Source organism: Rhincodon typus, chromosome 2 (assembly GCF_021869965.1).
Source record: "Rhincodon typus isolate 14 chromosome 2, sRhiTyp1.1, whole genome shotgun sequence".
NCBI classification, from domain to species: Eukaryota; Metazoa; Chordata; class Chondrichthyes; order Orectolobiformes; family Rhincodontidae; genus Rhincodon; species Rhincodon typus.
Window position 1 is genome coordinate 96,430,423 of NC_063333.1, and position 22,155 is coordinate 96,452,577.

The window sequence follows — 22,155 nt, forward strand, 5'->3', positions numbered from 1 at the left end:
CGGCGCCGCCTCGTGCTCCCACGAGGAGCTCGAGGCGGCGCCGATACAGTCATCAATGTAACGGAGGAAGAGGTGGGATTTAGGGCCAGTGTAAGTACGGAGGAGGGATTGTTCCACGTAACCTACAAAGAGGCAGGCATAGCTTGCGCCCATGCGGGTACCCATGGCCACCCCCTTTGTCTGTAGGAAGTGGGAGGAATTGAAAGAGAAGTTGTTGAGGGTGAGGACGAGTTTGGCTGAGCGGATGAGGGTGTCAGTGGAGGGGGACTGGTCGGGCCTGGGGGATAGGAAGAAGCGGAGAGCCTTTAGGCCATCTGTGTAGGGAATGCAGGTGTACAGGGACTGGACGTCCATGGTAAAAATGAGGCATTGGGGACCAGGGAATTGGAAGTTCTGGAGGAGGTGGAGGGCATGGATGGTGTCACGGACGTAGGTCGGGAGTTCCTGGACCAAGGTGGAGAAAATGGAGTCGAGATAGGTGGAGATAAGTTCGGTGGGGCAGGAGCAGGCGGAGACAATGGGTCGATCATCTCTAATACCTCTCTCTCCTTCCTGGACCTCTCTGTCTCCATCTTTGGCAACCACCTAGAAACCGATATCCATTTCAAGCCCACCGACTCCCACAGCTGCCTATAATACACCTGCTCCCACCCACCTTCCTGCAAAAATGCCATCCACTATTCCCAATTCCTTCGCCGCCACCGCATCTGCTCCCAGGATGAGGCATTCCACTCCCGTACATCTCAGATGTCCTCGTTTTTCAAGGACCGCAACTTCTCCCCCTCAGTGGTCGAGAACGCCCTTGACCGCGTCTCCCTCATTTCCCGCAACTCATCCCTCACACCCCCTCCCCGCAATAACAATCAAAACAGAATCCCCTTCATCCTCACGTACCACCCCACCAACCTCCGGATCCAACGCATCATCCTCCGACACTTCTGCCATCTGCAATCTGACCCCACCACCAAAGACATTTTTCCCTCCCCACCCTTATCTGCTTTCTGGAGGGACCACTCTCTCCGTGACTCCCTTGTCCGCTCCACACTCCCCTCCAGCCCCACCACACCCGGCACTTTTCCCTGCAATTGCAGGGAGTGCTACACCTGCCCCTACATCTCCCCCCTCACCCCCATCCCAGGCCCCAAGAAGACTTTCCGCATCAAGCAGATGTTCACCTGCACATCTGCTAATGTGGTATACTGCATCCGCTGTTCCCGTTGTGGCCTCCTCTACATCGGGAAAACCAAGCAGAGGCTTGGGGACCGCTTTGCAGAACACCTACGCTCGGTTCACACTGAACAACTGCACCTCCCAGTCGCGAACCATTTCAACTCCCCCTCCCATTCCTCAGACGACATGTCCATCCTGGGCCTCCTGCAGTGCCACAACCATACTACCCAAGGTTGCAGGAACAGCAACTCATATTCCGCTTGGGAACCCTGCAGCCCAATGGTATCAATGTGGACTTCACAAGCTTCAAAATCTCCCCTACCCCTACCGCATCCCAAAACCAGCCCAGCTCGTCCCCGCCTCCCTAACCTGTCCTTCCTCCCACCTATCCCCGCCTCCCACCTCAAGCCCTACCCCCATCTCCTACCTACTAACCTCATCCCGCCCCCTTGACCTGTCCGTCCTCCCTGGACTGACCTATCTCCTCCCTACCTCCCCACCTACACTCACCTTTACTAGCTCCATCCCCGCCTCTTTGACCTGTCTGTCTCCTCTCCACCTATCTTCTCCTCTATCCATCTTCTATCCACCTCCCCCTCTCTCCCTATTTATTTCAGAACCCCCTTCCCCTCCCCCATTTCTGAATAAGGGTCTAGGCCCGAAACGTCAGCCTTCCTGCTCCTCCAATACTGCTTGGCCTGCTGTGTTCATCTGGCTCCACACCCTGTTATCTCACATACCTCTGTAGATTGTTTTGTAGGATATTGTGGCAGCTGGCATTTGTAGATATTTTTAATCAATCTGTTTAGACATGTTAATGTCTCACCTTTGGAGCTGGTTGCAGTTGAAAGCAGGCCTTCTGGCTCAGTTCTGAGCCACAGAAGTGCTTTCTGGAGCAAGTGGAACTTGAACCTTGGCCTCCTGGGCCAGAGATGGAGACACTACCATGGTGCCACAATAAGCCTCAACTGCTGTAATTAAATGAGTGTGATTTTGATGTAATTTCAGTTTTTTTTCTGAGCCTCGCTACTTTTCATTCCATGAGAGGAGAATACAAATTAGAGGAAATCATGCTGAAACCATGTAGTGTCCTGGCCAAGCCACACCTCGACTCCTATGTGTAGTTCTGGTCACTAAGCCACAAAGAGCCACTTAATTAACCATTAGTGTTGAAGGACACAGATATGAACTTGGAGAACTTTGAAATTTCAGCCATAACCAGTAACTCAGAATTCAACACTTTCTCACTTGAACTACGGCTGATATTTGCTTCATTGTGTCCTCATTAGACCTCAGTAGCTTGTTAAGACCCAGCAAATGAACTTAGTGTTTCATTCTCACTTTCAGATTACCTTACAGCCTCATCTCTCTGTATCTTGCCATTGTGCACTTTCATTCAGCAGAAGTATAAAGTGCTCCATTATGGCAGTTGCCAGTAAATATCAATGATTAAATCATAGGTAAGAATTAAGTGTAGACTGTAAGAAGAGAGTCCACTTTTATCCCCACTCAGAAGTCTATATTCTCTGCTGCTCCATCTGGAAACTTGGTTTGGCAAGAACAAAGCTGCGAGGTTATCAATTCATATGATTAGGACTTGAATTTATAGACTGGTGACAACTTCCTTTCACTATACAGTTTTCAGGGATCAGGAGATCATCTATGGAATTTTGCTGGATACAAATTTGCAAACTTTTAGAATTTAAAATTAATTAAGAGAGTAAAATCACCTATTCTTGTGGTTTCACTGGGCTGGATTACTATTCTACTCTTTAAATGCACCCTTTAAATTTCTTTTATTTTCTGTAGTTAGTTGACAGTTTTAACTGTTTTATGTGTTTTAACATGCATAAGAATAATGTTGCAGGCCAAATCTCTGCATAGGTGATAGAACAATCCATTGCTGTTACTTTCTGAAATTGACAAACAAAACTAGCCAATCATAGTCTGCACTTGCAATATGACACAATGCTTTGCCAATCAGCAAGACTAAACCACTGGCTTTCCCTTATCGTGGAAGAAGTAAAAGGCATGATGGAATGTCCTTCTCAAAATGCCAATAAAAATTCTGAATACTGCAACCTAAATTTGATTTACACAGTGACAGTAAGCATTTGGTCCTAAGTGTAGAATCCTAATATTTAGAAAGGTTGACCAGACAACTAATCGGATGTTACTGACTAATAAGCTGCCAGACAGCAAAAGGTGGTTATGTTTCTGTATGTTTGCCAGTGTAAAATGTAAGTTTATTTTATGGTCACTAACATGAGTTCCATTTTCCCAAGTTCTAATATTGGATATGAACTTGGGCATTTCCAGCATGGAATGGCAGTCTTCTTGGTTAAGACTGCATATTTACACTGCAATAGCTATGTGTTCCCTAGCCAAGAACAGTTCACCCTTTTAGGAAATAAAGTATTGAATTTAGTTCAGTTCCATCTCAGTTATCTGGCACAGGGCTGAGAAATTGCTGCTTCCTATTCAAACAGCAGAGCTTTTTGTGTAAGCTGTTTATTGAGACTATTGTTTTGATGCTTGACCTATGATCCTGAGTCAGTCCATGAAAAGTGGCTGAACAAACAATTCCTAAAACTATGTATAATTATAAAAGATCCATAAGCTAGTGTTTATCCTGAACTTCAACAATAGATAGATAATTTGAATTGACCTTTAAATCTACGACCCAAAAACTAGATGTATAATAAGCTTGAGGAAAATAGAAAGGTTGTTTTCAGAAAAGGAAAAAATGAACACAACTGATCTGGCATTTAGTCTAGAACAAATGATTATAGGAAGTACTTTCTGTTTTACAGTATCTCTCTCATGTACACAAGATGTCCCATAGTACTTCACAGCAAACTAATTACTCTTGGATATTGTTTTGTAGACAAATGTAGCAGCTAGTATCTTTCTTTTCTACAAAAATACCATGATTTTTTTTTTAATGTCCTATAAGCAGGCTGATAAACACTTTATATATAGACTCATCCAAAAGGTGATCCCTCTGCCAATATATTCCCAACTGTAGTGTACTGAATTGGTAGTCCAGATTGTGTACCCGAGTTCTGGAGTAGGATTTGAACTAGATCCTTCTGATTCGAGAGGTGTGAATGCAACGTTAACCAAGCTGGGAGTAAATATAGCATATACAGATGAGGTTTGCTCAGTAGTTTAATCCCTCAGTATATTGTGATAGAGTTGTGTACTATCTCGCTTGCTGACCATTTACTTCTGAAAACTATTAAATTCTACTAAGTTAGTAAAGGATTTGAACTTGGACACGTCTTCCTTAATATATTCCTTTCTGTGCCCTAAAAACATTCTGTACACTAAAGGTAATCTACTAAATTGTTATGCCTTGATAGAAAGCCCGACATTACCTGTGATTTTTTTTTTGTTATTGTAGATTTATGACTGATGCTGCTCGCCGGGAACAAGAATCTCTTAAGAAAAAGATTCAGCCTAAACTATCTTTATCAATATCAAGTACCATTCCTCGAGGAAGTATTTCTACACCACAACGTCACAATAGCGGCAGCCTTACTCCACCGGTCACCCCACCTGTTACTCCATCGTCATCATTCCGAAGCATTACTCCCACAGGTACAAAAGAAAAATAAACTTTTAAATAAAGCCTTTAAGTAAGCCTTTACGTAAGTCTGCAAATGGAGTTTTTTTCAGTCTTGCATTAATCATTCAAGAATTGACTAGCTACTTCTGAACTGAGGAGGAGGATAATCAGATCAAGTCCCACTTGCGATGACTACTTCATGATCCCCTGCTAGATGTGCACATATGCAAATGATGGCCTCTCACAGTTGGAGAGCCTTGTAATTTTCAATTAATTATTTGTGGACAGTATCAGAGCATTCTCCGTATCCATGGAATCGTAACTGAATTCAGTGGCTCAATGTTAGTGGCATCAGATGGAGGGGGAGAAAAATTGGGATTTTTTTAAAATTTAGGGTAGCTACATTTCATTTAAAGAGTAAGCAATTGAGTCATTAAGATAAGAAGTGTGGTGAAAAGGAGCTAAAATGAAAAATTGCCTATAGCAGGTAGATAACAAAGTAAAAATTAAAAGGTAAATCATCTGAGTGAAGTTAAATTTTAAAAGGGTAAACAAAATAGAAACAAACTCTAAAGAAAATATATGAGCTTTAATAAAAGGGACAACAGGAGAAATACTAAGAGAAAGGGAAACAGCAAAATGAAGTATGGCTGAGATGAAATCTGATATATGTTTGCCGTAGAATTTTTACAAATGAGGGAGCCAAATATAAAGAGGTGAAAAGTTGCAAAACGAGTTGACTGATAATGAATCTTAAAAAATGATTTAGGAATTAAGAAACAGTGTACGAAAAAGCGTCAGACAGAAAGTTAGGGACCTGGAAATTCTGTTGCACAAGATTGCTGTCAAGTGGAAAACAGCAGTGACTGCTGCGTTTAGATTTCCTTAGGATAATTAATGGACTTGCCCCTGGGGAGCATGAGAGGACGCAAATGAAAGGGTATGAGGTTGATCCTGTGAGAGACAGAACATTTTGATATAAATTACTCTGGGTAGATACAGTATCTGTAATGATAAAGGATTCAGCCTAATGCTAGAGGGATGCTGAAATCCAAAGTTGTAAAAAAAAATCCATTCATGGGATGTTGGCATCAATAGCTGGGCTGGCATTTATTACCCATTCTCAATTGTCCTTGAGAAGGTGATGGTGTAGATCTTTAATTGTTTTTGTGATCCAAATTGAAAAGAAAAGTTTATTTCATGCTTAACACTTGATTAGGGATATTTGCCCTGAAAAGATGCCTGATAAAGGCATTTAATGGAAGACTTCATTCAACATAGTTAAAAACTAGAAAACTCAGTTGATCGATTTGATGCACAATTACTGTTTGACCCAGTATTTGAAGAAAGCCTGAAGAGGCATTGCTTAATATTATTAATGATTGAAGAAATTGAAGTCATAGCACCTCTGATGTCCAGCAATCACAGAACAACAAGAATTTTGCATGTGCATAGTATGTTTAACACTATAAAATGCCCCAAGGCTTGTCTTGGAAACATAATGCAAGATAAGGCAACAACTATATTTGGCACTATTGCAGCGCAAAGCCAAAAGCTTGGTCAAAGAAATTGATTTTAAGAACATTTTATAAGAGGAAATCAAGATGGAGAGTCAGAAAGATTAGGGAACAAATACAACAATGGTAATCATGACATGGTTACATGATCAGAAGCTCATGTTGGAGTCAGATGTGAAATCAAGATTGTAAACAGTCTGGTTCAGCTTTAAAAGGAGGAGTGATGTTGGTGTCCTGGGAACAGAGTTTGTGGCATGGACTAAAACCATTGGCATTAGTCTTCCCGATATTTAGTTGGAGGAAAGTTTTGCACACCTAATACTGAACAATGGACATGCTAACTGACAATTTAGAGACAGTGGAGGGGCTGAGAGAGAGGATGGTGCAAAGGCACCTGGACATCAGTGTACATGCAAAAACTAAATGTTTTCAGATGATGGTAAGAGGTGGCCAGGGTGGGGGGCAAAGTGTCTTGTGGCAATTGTCCATAACCAGGAATTAAAACCATTGCAGCCATTCTTGGATAATTACTGGATAAATAAGAAGCACAGTCCCACCCAAGCCAATGGAGGAAAAGTCAACCGTGTTGAAAGGCTGCAAATTGTTTGAGATAATGAGGAGGGAGGGGTATCTGACTATTGTCACAATTCCACAGGATGTTATTTGTAACATTGCTAAGAGGCATTCCTGTACCGTGGCAGAAGTGAAAGCCTGATTGGAATTCTGAGAAAGTTGGGCTCCACCTTGGAAACCTTAAAGAACTTTAGGGGGTTAAGGGGATTGAAGATGGGGTAGCTTTCAAAAGCAAAGGATTCGAACAGAATGCTAGAAGAGACTGAGGAAGAAACTTGCATTGGACTAAGTTTTATTCAGGGAGTCACAGAAATTTGAATGGTAACCAGTTGTTTGGAAATAGGTTAGTGGCCAAAAGGGTGACAAAACAACTCAGATCATTGCACACAGAATTCCTACATTGTGGAAAGAGGCTATTCAGCCCATTGGGTCCACACAGACTCTCTGAACAGCCTCCTACCCAGGTTAGAGACAAAAAAACTGCAGATGCTGGAATTCAGGATAGACAGACAGTAGGCTGGAAGAGCACAGCAGGCCAGGCAGCATCTGGAGGAAAGGAGCAGTCAACGTTTTAGGTATTACCCTTCTTCAGGACTGGAGAAGGGTAATGTCCAAAATGTTGACTGCTCCTTTCCTTCAGATGCTGCCTGGGATGCTGTGTTCTTCCAGCCTCCTGTTTGTCTACCTAGCATCCTACCCAGACCCAGCTCCCTACTGTATCCCCATAACTCCACATTTATCACAGCTAATACACCTAGTCTGCATGCCCCTGGACACTATGGACAATTTAGCATGGCCAATCCACCTAACTTGCACATCCTCCGATTGTGGGAGGAAACCGGAGCACCCGTCGGAAACCCATGCAGACACGGGGAGAATGTGCGAACTCTGCACAGTCAGTCACCCAGTGCTAAAATCAAGCCAGGTCCTTAGTGCTGTGAGGCAGCAGTGCTAACTACTGAGCCACCGTACTGCCCGTCTGTCTGAATGAATACATTGTGCAGTAATCATCAGAAGTAAATTTGAGGACCATCTTTGTATTAATAATCCAGTTAAAATTATTCAGCAGGGATTCAAAGGAGAAAGTCCTGTTTGACTAACCTCTTTGACTCCTAGAAGCCCTGTGAGTACGCTGGTGTGTCTTGACTTCCAAAATGATATCTAATAAAATGCCACATGAAAGCCTATTTATTAACCTTAAAGTGGTGGGGATTTAAAGTCAATTGTGAATGGATAAGAAACTGGCTGAAGCGTAGAAAATTTATTCCTTGCTGGAATTGTTCAAGCTCGGATCGGAACATTGAAATATAGCATTGTGCTGAGATATTACTGTTTCTAATTTATGTAAATCTCCTTGAAACAGAAACTCAATACAAGGTAGTAAAATTTGTACATGATTTACAAACTAGGAGGGCCAGTAGAATCGGAGGAAGCAGCTCAAATATCACAGAATAACTTGCACAAAATACCCAAGGACGTGGGATGTGGAGATGGAATTTCAAACAAAGTATGAACTGCTCTGTATAGGAGTTAAAATAGACTGCATGCTGTTGAACTAACTGAGGATGAAGCTGAAGTCTTGACACTAAGTATATCCAGTCAGTCCAAAGCATTAATCAACAAAATTAGAAGGTGTTGAATTCTAAAGCCTAAATATTAGAAAGCAAGTAAAGAACAAAATTGTAATTTGCTCTTATAAGACTGCACCTTGAACACACTGTAGAGGTTCTACAGTGAGATACTGATGACAGGACAGAGAAGCTTGATTTCTAATATCAGAGGTCTGAGTTATGAAGAAAGACTGGTTTAACTTGACAAGCAGACATATGAGTGGAATATTGGAGTATCAAGGCTAAAGAAAATGTTATTTTAGATTAACTGCAGTTAGAAAGATAAAGACACAGATTGGAAATAGTTGTTTGATTCATTCAAGGAATGAGGACATTGCTGGCTAGGCAGCATTTATTGCCAGTCCCTAATGCTAAGAGGGCAATTAAGAGTCGTCCACATTGCTGTGGGTCTAGAGCCACATCTAGGCCAGACCTGGTAAGGATGGCAGTTTCCTTCTATAAAGAACATTAGTGAACCAAATGGGTTTTTGTGACAATCAACAATGGATTCATGGTCATCATCTGACACTTAATTCCAGATTTATTTTTATTGAATTGAAATTCCATCATGTGCCGTGGCTCAGAATATTACCTGGTTTCTGGATTAATAGTCAAGCAATAATAGGCTGTTGCCTTCCCTATGAAAGTTAAAAGGAAAGCAAGGGCTGATATCAAAAAAATGAGTGATCCAGTAAAAATAAATGTCCAAACTAAAGCAAAAACCTGAAATCATTTTAAAACAATTGGATATCATGATAGATGGGCATTAAAATGAATACATTGCATTGGTCTTTGTCATCTGTGATAATCTTTTGATTAACTAGTTTCAAAACTTGCTGTCCTGTCCAGTTTGAAATGTACTTTTTATTTGGTGCCTACAAGGCACACGTCAAATATTCAAGTACAGGTCTAACTGAAAGTAGAACCAGTAGTAGTTTTTTTTGCCACCTTCTGTCCAGGATTGGTTAATCACTTCTGCAGTTCAGAATACAGTAGTATCACAGCTTACGTCAGGCTTTAAGCTACTGCTAATGATACAGTACGAATGTAACAGGAAAAATGGTTTAAAGTATTGGCAAAGATCTGTAGCTCGTGTTGTGGATGAGGTTGTCGACATGCTCGCCGAGCTGGCTTGTTTTTGTTCAGACGTTTTGTCACCGTACTAGGTGACATCAGCAGTGGAGCCTCCGATGAAATGATGTTATTCTACTCCGCTTGGAATTTACACTGTCCGGTCCGTTATGGTGAGTACTGTCATTTTCGGTTTTGATCTGTGTGGGTTTTTATATACGGGGTCCAATTCTATATGTTTGTGATTGAAGTATGGGTGCAGAACTGTGCCTCTAGGAATTCCCATGTGTGCCTATGTTTGGCTTGGACGACTATGGTTACTTTGTCCCAGTTAAACTGATGGCCTTTGTTGTCTGGGTGTACAGATATTAAGGAGAGTTCATTGTGCCGTTTAGCTGCTAGGTGATGTTCGTGTATTCTGATGGCTAGTTCCCTTCCTGTCTGTCTGATGTGATGTTTGTGGCAGTCGTTGCATAGTATTTTGTAAACCACGTTCGTTCTGCATGTTGTAGGAATGGGGTCTTTAATCCTTGTGAGTGTTTGTCGTAGAGTGGCTGTGGGCCTGTGGGCCACCATGATTCCTAGTGGTCTTAGAAGTCTTGTTGTCAGTTCCGATGTGCTCCTGATGTAGGGAAGTGTTGTCAGTGTGTTAACTAACCAAAGTTACCCAAGCCAAACATAGAAACTTACGGGAATTCCTAGAGGCATGGTTCTCCACCCGTACTTCAATCAACAAACATATAGAATTGGACGCCATACATAAACCCAATCAGATCAAAACCGAAAATGACAGCACTCACCATAACGGACCGGACAATATAAATTCCTAGTGGAGTAGAATAACATCGCTTCATTGGACGCTCCACTGATGATGTCACCTAGCATGGTGACAAAATGTCTGAGCAAAAACAAGCCAGCTCGGCTAGCAGCATAAATGGTGTTGATGTGATTCCGAGCAGCAGCAAGCAACCTTACCCCACAATGCCATAAAGAAACATTTACTTTAATAATAGTAATATGAACAGGGTTAAATGAACATTGAAGTTGAGGGGACACTTGATCCAAAAGACAGTTAATCATTTCACAATTACAATGGCTTTTCGATATTTCAAAAATGCTGTACTAACTGTTGCATTAGAGCAACTGTTTTTCTCTCCTGTTTTTCTTCTACATGACTGATAATGCTGTGGTATACACAGCTATTACACTGTTACAAGCCTGACATTTATTCATAACACAAAACAAGTTTAATTCATAAATCTTGGCAGTACTTCACCCCATTAGCCATTTTACTCTCAGATTAAAACATGAAGGACCTTTTTTTTAGAAGCCTGCTGCAAGTTATTTGCCAAATTCTTTGAACCAAGGCTTTTCAGACAGTTCAACATCATGTTAGGAACCTAAAATATATTTTATAAGACCCTTATTGAGCACGATAAAAATGAAATATTTCCACAAGGCCAGTATCCCATCAATCAGCAAATTCATATTCCATGAGGTCTCCCTGGCTGACCTCCGTTATAATCACTACAAAAAATATCCTCAATTGAGAGCTGTAGTTTTTCTTACTAAGAATAACAAGACCATGAGACAAAAAAACAGAAGTAGACCATTCAACCCATTGAATTGTGCTCTGCCATTCAATACGATCATATTTGATCTGATAATCCTCAACTCCTGCTCTTTCCCTGTAGGCCCTGATTCCTATCACTGATTAAAAATCTGTCTATCTCAACCTTGAATGTACGTAATAACCCAGCTTCAGCAGCCTTCTGTGGTAAAGAATTCCACAAGATTCTCAACCGTCTAGAAGAAGAAATTCTTTCTCACCTATGCCTTAAATATGCGACCTCTTATTTTGAAATTATGCCTTCTGGTCCTTGACTCTCCCACAAATGGAAACAGCCTTTACACATTTACCCAGTCAAGACCTCTAAGCGTCTTATACGTTTCATTAAGGTTCCATCTCATTCTTTTAATATTCCAATGAGTATACTCCCAAAGTATTTAACCTCTCCTCATAAGACAGCACCTTCATACCTGGTATCAGCCGAGTGAACCTTCTCTGGACTGCCTATAATGCAATATCTTTATTTATGTCTTTCTGTAGATAAGGGACACAAACTGTTTACAGTATTCCAGCTGTGGTCTTACTAGTGTTTAACATAATTTTAGTAAAGCCTCACTACTTTTATATTCCAGTCCCTTGGAAATAAAGGCTAACATTCCATTTGCCTTCCCCATTACTCCTTGAACATGGATGCTAGCTTTTTGTGATTCATGGTCAAAGTCTCCTAAATTCCTTTGTTCTGTGCTTCTACAGTCTTTCTTCATTTAAATAATATTTACCTCTTCTATTTTGGTCAAAATACAGTCTCACATTTCCCCACATTATACCATCTGCCAAGGTTTTGCCCACTAACTTAGTATGTCCCACTACAGACTTTTTATGTCATCCTCAACACCTGCCTTCCCAACTATTTTTGTGTCATCCACATATTTAGCTGTAGTTCAAAATGAGTCTCATAGTACATTGTTACTTGACAAAGATTATTGCTCAACCAGTGAAGTGCATTTGTTTTTACTGTGTGAAGCAAAAGTGGGCTCCCACCCTGCTTAATAAAATTATGGTAACTAATTCATATTTGAACTTCGGAAAAAAGGGAAGATACATTTTTTCTTTGTATTTTGAAATTGCATCAAGAAATAATAATTAATAATAACAAGGAATCTGAGAGGATTCATTACATTTCTGGGAGTATTTATCGTCATCAATATCCTTCCATCTATATAATAGACATGCAGCAAATCTATTAGGGATTAGTAGTTTTATAAGGTGCCTCTTTGCTACAGACCATCAACTGGTGGGAAATATGTGAAGTAACCAATTTATAACAAAGTTATAGAGAAGCACAGAATAATAGAATAATTTTAATTGGGTCATTGATTGTCCTGTTATTAATTGTGATATTTATAATATGAATAGCAGAAAAGGAGAAATAATTTTTATAGTGTGTTTAAGAAAATTTTCCACCGAAGTTATGTTTCTAGTCCAATGAGGCAGGAGGCATTGCTGGATCAGGTTCTGGGGTTGAGTTGGGTCAAGTTCATTGTGTCTGTGGCTGAATATTTTGGAGTACAGTGGTCATAGAATCCTAAGGTTTAGGTTAGCTACTGAGAAGGACAAGGAAGGATTCAGAATAGAATTAAATGTATCTCTGGAGAACCATCATCAATGGGTAGGACAAATTTAGCCTAGATAAATTGGAATCAAAGATTGATCATGCAAACTGAGCTTCTTTATAAAAAGTGATTGCTTGCGAACAGCCAAAATATATTACCATGAACAGGAAAGGCAAAGCAAACAAATCCAGAGCTCCCTGGATAGCAAAAAAAAATTGTAAGATAAAACAGAAAAGAGAGTGTCTCTGACAGATGTCAGGTAGATAACGCAGTTGAGAACCGAGGTGTAATACAGGATGTTCTGAAGGTAAGTGGAAAAACAAACAAAAGAAACAAAGAGAATGACTAAGAGGAGACTGACAGCTAACATAAAACAGAATTCAAAAATCTTCAATAGGCAGATAAATAGTAAAATGGCTGCAAAGAAACCAATCAAGGACCTAAAAGTGGATTTATGCATGTAGTCAAGCAGTGTGGTAAGGTAATAACTGAGTATCTTGCATCTGTCTTTACTGAGAAAGATGATGTTGTCCAAGTTATTTAATGCCTCCCATCTTCCACCCTAACTCTTCTGCTTTTTTGTTTTATTTCTCACCCTTTCCCGTTCTACCACTCTACCAACTAATACATTTCTGATTTTTTCCAGTTTTTATTGCCAAGTCATGAGCTGAGACTTTAACTCTGTTTCTCTATGCATAGATGCTGTCTGACGTGCTGAGTATTTTGACCATTTTCTGTTCGAATTCCATTCAGTGTCATATCCATTAGAACTAGTTTTCTGAGATTTTTGCCAACAGGCAGCTTTGTTTAAAGTCTGCTTGTTGAATCAACCCAGATGATGGTAGATGTGCATTGCTATAACACTAGAGCCTCTTCTTCTGCATGAATTGGACAGAGGCTCAAAGAAATACTACCTCTTTTCCTGCCTTTTACCACAATGTATATGTTCCTATGTAGTATATAACGGAGAGAAAGAGTCGGTGGAGTTTCTCCAACATTGTATTTAATTTTACTATTTTTATGTACGTAGCTGAATAAATACCAGCAGGAGCACTAGCAGCACTGATGTGAAAGTTCCCAATCCTCAATCATATGCTACCGCATTCTCAGCCACAGGATGAACAACAACTATGAACATCTTCTATGAATTAAAGTTTACAGGATTGTTATTATTTAATGGCTGCAAACATTTTATATAAGCTGTACTGTCAAGTTATAAAAATATCATATACAGTTATATTTATAAACCCAGTCACCATAACTAACCAGACTAGAACAGCTATACTTCTCCTATGTGCATCATATTATCCCAACTTCAGGTTCTCAAAGTAAAATATCTTGAAAAATTGCAAGATTGTCCACCTCAGACAGCTAAAACATGTAAAGAAAAGAAAAAAAATCTGATGGGGAGGCAAAGGCCTAGTCATATTATCACTAGACTATTAATCCAGAAAGTCAACTAAACGTTCTGGAGATGAGTTTGAATTGGCAGATGGTGAAATTTGAATTAAATACAAAATATCCGGAATTAAGAAACTATTGTCAATTGTCAGAAAAGAAAATCTGGCTCGCTGATGTCCTTCAGGGAAGGAAATCTGCTATCCTCTCCTGGTCTGGCAAACATAGACTCCAGACCCACAGCAATGTGGTTCACTCTGAATCACCCTTTAGTTGATTAGGGATGGGCAATGAATGCTGGCCTAGCCAGCGATGACTAAATCCTGTGAATGAATTAAAAAAAAAACAAGAGAGCTGGGAGTATGACTTTGGGCAGTTGGTTTTACGTTACTCTTGATTATTATTGTGGTTGATAATGGTTCAGTATTAGTAAGGTTATACTATCACACAAGTCAAAATTATGCCCTTGTACCATAGTAGGAAAGAAACAGGTGTCCACGGTGCCTGTTTTCATAAAAGGCATCAAAACAGATGCAGGTAATTACAGATCCATTGATCTGACTTCAGTCCCATGAAAATTAATAGAATTGATTGTTGGAAGTAAATCTGAAGTCCATTTACAAAATAATTCTGTAAGTAGCCATCACTATAGATTCAGAAAGTCTAAATATTTGTCTAATGTCCAATTTTAGGATGTTTCACTATGCATCACAACAGCGTAAAGCATGTTAAAATGGGTCAGTTAGCTCAGTTAACTGGACAGCTGGTTTTGCAATGCAGTGTGACAACAACAGCATGGGTTCAATTCCCATACTGACTGAGGTTACTATGAAAGCCTGTCCTTTTCAACCTCTCCCCATGACTGAGGTGTGGTCGCCCTCAGATAAAACCATCACCAGTTGTGTCTCTCTAATGAGCAAGCAGCCCTAAGGTCTGGTAGGACTGTGGTGACTTTACCTTTTGTTGCATAGAAACAACTTTGAGTCTCAAGTGGTTAAATTACTGGATAGTAGGTCAGAGAATGGAGATTATATGTAAATAGTTCAAAGTTTTTGAGAATATTTGTAGCTGGTGTTGTGGATGAAGTTGTAGACGTGCATCCAAACCCAAACTCACATCTTTGTTCAGAGTTAGTTGTGACCAATAGAGGAGGTAAGAAAATGTGCCTTGATCTGAGCTGGGGGCTAAAATATTTGCCGAAGCTAGAAACTAACCAAACTAAAATTTTAAGAACTGAACTACTCCATTATATTTTTAGTTGAAACAGCCTTGCATAGTGCCATAAAGCACTGTTTTAATATTTTGTTTCACAGTAGATCAAGTAGGGCAAAATTGATATATATCTATCTCCCTCTTTGTTTTTATTTTTGGTGTAACAGATAAAACAGTGAGCCACCTTCTTGAATTGCAGTAGTCCATCCGTACAGTTACACCTGAAGTGTTATTAGGGATGGAGTTTTAGATTTTTGACCCATAGGAAAAGAAGTGGGCCATTCAGCCCCTGCCATTCTATATCATTGTTGATCATCTACCTCAATGCCATATTCCCACCCTATCCCCATATCTCGCGGTATCATTAAACATGGGGAGGCACAATTGATGGTTCCCACTTGTCAGCCCAACCTGAATGACATCTACGTCTTGCTGTATTTAAGGTTAGACAGCTTCACGATCTGAGGATTAGTGAATGGTACTGAACACTACAATCGTCGATGAACATCCCTACTTCTGACTTTATGATAGAGGGGAGGTTATTGATGAAGCAGCTGAAGATAGTTGCCCCTAGAAGATTGGCCTGAGGAATTCTACAGTGATATTCTGAGATGAGGCTTTGACAAACTCAAAGCTGTTTTCCTTGATGTTGGGTAAGACTCCAACAGTTGAAAGTTTTGTTCCTGATTCTCCGTGATTTCAATTTTACAAGGTCACCTTAATACTCAAGTGTAGCTGTATAAGCTAAGGGAAGTAGTCACCGTTATCTTGGCTCTGGAATTCAACGTTTCTGTTAATGTTTGGACTAAGGCTGCATTAAGATTTATAACCAAGTGGCCTCATGCAGTCCAAACTGATGAGCATTATTTAATGGGTTATTTTAGTGCCACTTAATAACACTGTCTACAGCACCTTCTATCACTTGTTGGTGATTGACAATCACTTGGTGGTGACTGAGAATTAACTGATGAGATGGTAACTGGTCAGATTGTGTTTGGTAAATTTCCTGAGCTTTTCTGTTATCTGCCAGTTGTGGCACTACTAATGGATGAGATAGAGAATATGATGAAGCAAAAAAATGGTTTATAATGCATAGAGTCATAGAGTCAGGCCATTTGGCCCAAACTGGTCCATGTTGACCAAAATGTCCATACACGCTAAGCCCATCTCCCTGCACTTGGCCTGTATCCATCTAAACCTTGTGTATGCATGTATTTGTCCAAATGTTGTTAAAGTACCCACCTCAACCACTTCCCGCTTGCAGCTCATTCCATATGTGTACCACCCTCTGTGTAAAAAAAGTTACCCCTCAGGTTCCCATGTATTCTTTCCCCTCTTACTTTAAACTGATGCCCTGTAGTCCTCCATTCCCCAACCCTGGGAAAAAGACTGAGTGCATTCTCCCTATCCATGCCTCTCATGGTCTTATACACTTCTATAAGATGCTCCCCTCAGTCTCCTATACTCTAAAGAAAAAAGTCCTAGCTTCTCCAATCTCTCCCTATAACATATCCCTTGAGTCCTGGCAACATCTTTGTAAATTTCTTCTGCACTTGTTCCAGTTTAATAACATCCTTCCTATAGCAAGGTGACCAAAACTGAACATAATACTCCAAGTGTGGCCTCACCAATATCCTACACAACTGCAACATAACGTGCCAGTTTCTATACTCAATACCCTGACTGATGAAGGCCAGTGTGCCAAAAGCCTTCTTCACTGCCCTGTCTACCTGTGACTCCACTTTCAGAGAACCGGGTGCCTGAACTCCAAGGTCCCTCTGTTCCACTACACTTCTTAAGGCCCTATCATTCACCATAAAACTCCTACCCTGATTTGACTTTCCAAAATGTAAACATGTCACACTTATCTGTATTAAACTCTATTTGCCATTTTTCAGCCCACTTCCCCGCTAATCAAGATCCTGCTGCAATTTTTGTTAACCTTCCTCACTGCCCATGATACTGCCTATTTTAGTGTCATCTGCAAACTTACTAATCATGCCTTGTACATTCTCACCCAAATCATTGATGTAGATGACAAACAGCAATGAGCCCAGCACTGACCCCTGAGGCACACTACTAGTCACAGGCCTCCAGTCAGACAAGCATCCTTCCGTTATTACTCTCTGCTTCCCTACCATCAAGCCAATTGTGTATCCAGTTTGCCAGCTCTCCCTGGATTCCATGTGATCTAACTTTCCAGAGCAGCCTACTATGCAGAACCTTATCAAAGGCCTTCCTGAAATCCATATCGACTACGTGTACCGCCCTGCCCTCATCAACCTTCCTGATCACTTCATTAAAGAACTCTTAACAAATTTGTGAGGCATGATCTTGTATGCACAAAGCCATGCTGACTACTCCCAATCAAACCCTGTCTTTCCAAATGCATTTATACGTTATCCTTCAAGATCTTTTCAATAACTTACCTACCACAGATGTTAGGCTAACTGGTCTATAATTCCCAGGCTTTTCTTTGCAGCCCGTCTTGAACAAAGGCACAACATTCGCTACCCTCCAGTCTTCTGGTACTTCACCCATGGCTAACAATGATGCAAATATATCTGCCAGGGTCTCCACAATTTCTTCTGTAGCCTCTTACAGATTTCTTGGATATATCTGGTCAGAACCAGGAAATTTATCCACCTTCGTACATTCTAATATGTCCAACACCACCTATACTGTGATATGGACTGTCCCCAAGATATCACCACTAACTCCCCCAAGTTCTCAAGTCTTTATGTCTTTCTCCACGGTAAACAAAGGAGAAATATTTATTGAGGACCTCGCCCATCTCCTGCGGTTTCACACATGCATTGGTCGTTGAGGTGTCCTATTCTCTCTCTAGTTATTCTTTTTCCTTTAATATACTTAAAGAATCTGTTTGGATTCACACTAATCTTCTCAGCCAAAGCTATTTCATGCCCCCTTTCCACCCTCCTGATTTTCTTCTTCAGTAAACTCCTGTATGCCCTATATGCTGCCCCAGGGATCCCCTTGATCCCAACTGCCTGTACCGGAGCCATGCCTCGTTTTTTCTGGTCAAAGCCTTAATATCGCTTGTAATCCAGAGTTCCCTACACTTGCCAACCTTCCCCTTTACCTTCACAGGAACATATAGACCTTGAACTCTAGCTATCACACTTTTAAAGTTCTCCTACTTGCCAGAGGTCCCTTTGCCCACAAACAAACTGTTCCAATCAGCTCCTGCGAGCTCCTAATTCCATCAAAATTTGCCTTGCCCCAATTTAGAACTTGAACCTGTGAACCAGTTTTGTCTCTCCCCGTAACTGTTTTAAAATTAATAGAACTATGGGTACTGGTTCCAAGGTGCTCCCCCACTGTCACCTCAGTCACCTGTCCTGCCCTATTTCCCAAGACTAGATCGAGTTTTGCCCCTTCCCAAGTAGGATTCTCTATATACTGCATGAGGAAACTTTCCTGAACACATTGAACAAATTCCACCTTATCTAAGCCCTTAACACTATGGCAGTCCCAGTCTATGTTAGGAAAATTAAAATCCCCTACTGTGAGAACCCTATTGCTCCTGCAGGTCTCCCCAGTCTCCCTGCATATTTGTTCTTCTGATTCCCGTTGACTATTTGGAGGCCTATAGTGCAACTCCAATAATGTCACCATCCCCTTCTTATTTCTTAGCTCCATCCTCAAAGCCTCACCAAATGATCCCTCAGTTATTTCATCTCTGACTGCTGCTGTGGCACTCCCCTTAATCAAAAATACAACTACCCCTCCCCTCTTTCCTCCACCTCTGCCCCACCTAAAACACATGTACCCTGGCACATTAAGCTGCCAGGCCTGTCTCTCCCTTAGCCATGTTTCTGTAATGGCTATAATATCCCAGTCCCATGTACCTATCCAAGCCCTGAGTTCATCAGCCTTACCAGTCAGGTGTCTTGCATGGAGTAGATGCAATTTAATCCAATAGGCATTCCTCACTCCCTGTTCCAGCCTGGCCTGTTTCTTCAACTTGCTATTTCTGATTACTGTATCTATTTCCAGCCTTGCCCTTGCCTCCCTTGCTGTTGAGGATCCTGCCCCCCTGCCGATCTAGTTTTAACCCTCCCTTGTACCACTAGCAAATCTGTCCGCCAGGATATTGGTCCTGCTCCAGTTCAGGTGCAACCCTCCCTCTTGAACAGGTCACCTCTGCCCCAGAAAAGATCCAAGAATCTGAATCCCTGTTCCCTGCACCAATTCTTTAGCCATGCATTCATCTGCCATTTCCTTCTGTTCTTACCCTCAGTAGCACTAGCATATGTCAGATGAGTTCTTCAAGGAAAAACCAGGCCAAATATAATAAATTGAGAAGGGAAGTGACGGAAGACTGGCAACGAGAGAATATGAGAACAGAAAGGCAGTTAACGCAAAAGGGAACCCAAAAATATTTCATCTGACTGTAAATGGGAAACAACTGGAACAAAGAAGCTGAAATATATCTAGAGGTTCAGTGCAAGGCTGAAATACTTAGCGTACTTAATGAATACCTTGTATTGATGTTTACTCAGGAAGAGGATGCTGACACAACAGCAGTAGAAGTGGAGATCATAGAGGTACTAGATTGAGTGAAAATTGATAGGCAGGATGTACTGGGAAGAAAAATGTTAAATCACCTGATCTGGATGTCTTGTATCCCAGGTTACTAGGGGAATGCAGGGAGGGAGATAGCAGATGGGCTTACCATAATCTTCAAACTCTCCCCAGTTCTCAGAGATGTAGCAGAAATATTGTGAAGTGGCAAATGTGACATCCCTTTTTTGAGAAAGAAATGCTGTTACATCCTAGTAATTAATTATAAATACGTTTAAGCAAGATGTTACAACTCCTATCTGGGGCAGATTAGACTTGATCCTAGACCTTGTCAGTTTTTGCGTGAGTGGTGGGTAAGATTTTATAAACAAATATCAGAGAGAGCAAAAGTAATAGGCATTTGGAGAGGTTTGAGTTACAGGAAGTAAGGAGACCTAGCATCAATTTCTAAAGGGCAATTTATGTTTGACTAATCCAATTGAAGTTTTGGACAAAATACCGAGAAAGGTTGATGAAAGGAATGCAGTGGATGTTTTCCAGGTCGGTTAGCTCAGTTAGCTAGAGTGAGATGCAGAATGATGCCAATGGTATGAGTTCAATCTGGGTAACAGCTCTGGAATTCATGGAGGCCTGCATCCTTTCCTTGCCCTATGCTTGCAAACTGGCATTCTTCAAGGTATATATCACCAATCATATCTCTTTAATGGAGAGTGAGGCCTATGGATCTTTGTGAACTATTGCTAATTATGTATTACCAGGATTTAAATAGGCATTTGATAAATTACCACATAAAAGATTAGTTAACAAGCCTTGAGGGTGGGGGGAGGATACTGACAGCTTGAAAAAGAATCGGCATGACAGAAAACAGGGTGGCACGGTGGCTCAGTGGTTAGCACTGCTGCCTCACAGCACCGGGGACCTGGGATTGATTCCACCCCCGGGCGACTGTCTGTGCGGAGTTTGCACATTCTCCCTGTGTCTGTGTGGATTGTTTGGATTGCCTCCTGGTGCTCCGGTTTCCTCCCACACTCCAAAGATGTGCAGGCTAGGTGGATTGGCCATGCTAAATTGCCCATAGTGTTCAGGGATGTGTAGATTAGGTGGGTTATAGGGGGATGGGTCTGGGTGGGATGCTCTGAGGGTCAGTGTGGACTTGTTGGGCCGAAGGGCCTGTTTCCACACTGTAGGGATTCTATAAAAAAAAACCACAAGTTGTTGTAAATGGGTATGTTTCAGACTGAAGGATATTAAACAGTGCTGTTCCTCAAGGGTCTGTGCTAGAACCTTTTTTAATATTTGGATAATGGAAGTGAAACATCATAATTTGCCACTCAGGTCAACATTGTATATGGCAAATAATAAGGGTACCAACTGACTACAGCAGAGCATAAGCTAGCTGAATGTGCAGGCATAGCAGACTGAATTCAACACCAAGAAGTCTGCAATGATGGAGTTTGATGGAAGGAATAAGAGGGGCAATATAACTGAATGGCACAGTTGTGAAGATTGGACAGGGACAAATTTAGCCTGGGAAATACATGTGCATAAAACTTTTAAGGTAGGAGAAGTATTGAGAGCATTCAGCAAAGTATGTGGGATCTTCACCTCGAAAGTGCGAAAGCTGGGAAACAATACTGAACATTGATGCAGTTCTGGTTAGGCCACAACTGATGTATTTCATCCAGTTTTGGTCATCCAATTTTATGAAGACTTTTGAAGGTATTTGATGGGTGCAAACGAGATTTAACAGGAATGAAAAAGTTTGGCTACCAGGTGAGTTTAGAAAACCTGGGATTGTTCTCCTTGAGGCAGCGGAGGTTGAGGGGAGATTTGCTGGATGTGTGCAATGTTATGACAGCATTAAATAAGGCAAGAAGACAAGGCAAAACTGATGGTTTAAGGAATAGTAGATTTTGAGCAAGGGATACTGGGGATTGTAGCAGTGAGTTGTAATGACCTGGACAGTCTGTGCCTATGACGGTGATGAAAGCAAAGGTGAAGCAAAGATGAACAATGATTTCAAAGGAAAGGTATAAGGCCCTTGAAAGAAATAAACCTCCAGGGCTGTGGAGATAGAGTTGGGGGATGGGACTATCTGGATTTCTCTAGAGAGAACCAGCATTGACTTAATGGAACAAATAGTCTCTGTCTAGGATGTAATGACTCTATAAAACAAAGGTACTGTATATTTCTTCAGAGATAGTAGGAACTGCTGATGCTGGAGAATCTGAGATAACTAGGTGTAGAGCTGGATGAACACAGCAGGCCAAGCAGCATCAGAGGAGCAAGAAAGCTGACGTTC

The 22,155-nt window shown here is 41.2% G+C and overlaps 1 protein-coding gene across 1 annotated transcript in view; it reads left to right on the forward strand.

The window, feature by feature from the left end:
- LOC109938043 (juxtaposed with another zinc finger protein 1-like) overlaps positions 1 to 22,155 on the forward strand; it is a 208,425-nt gene that overhangs the window by 156,600 nt on the left and 29,670 nt on the right. Inside the window, exon 3 of the mRNA XM_048611910.1 lies at positions 4,577 to 4,773. Coding sequence (XP_048467867.1) covers positions 4,577 to 4,773 — 197 coding nt within the window. The remainder of the gene's footprint in view (positions 1 to 4,576; positions 4,774 to 22,155) is intronic.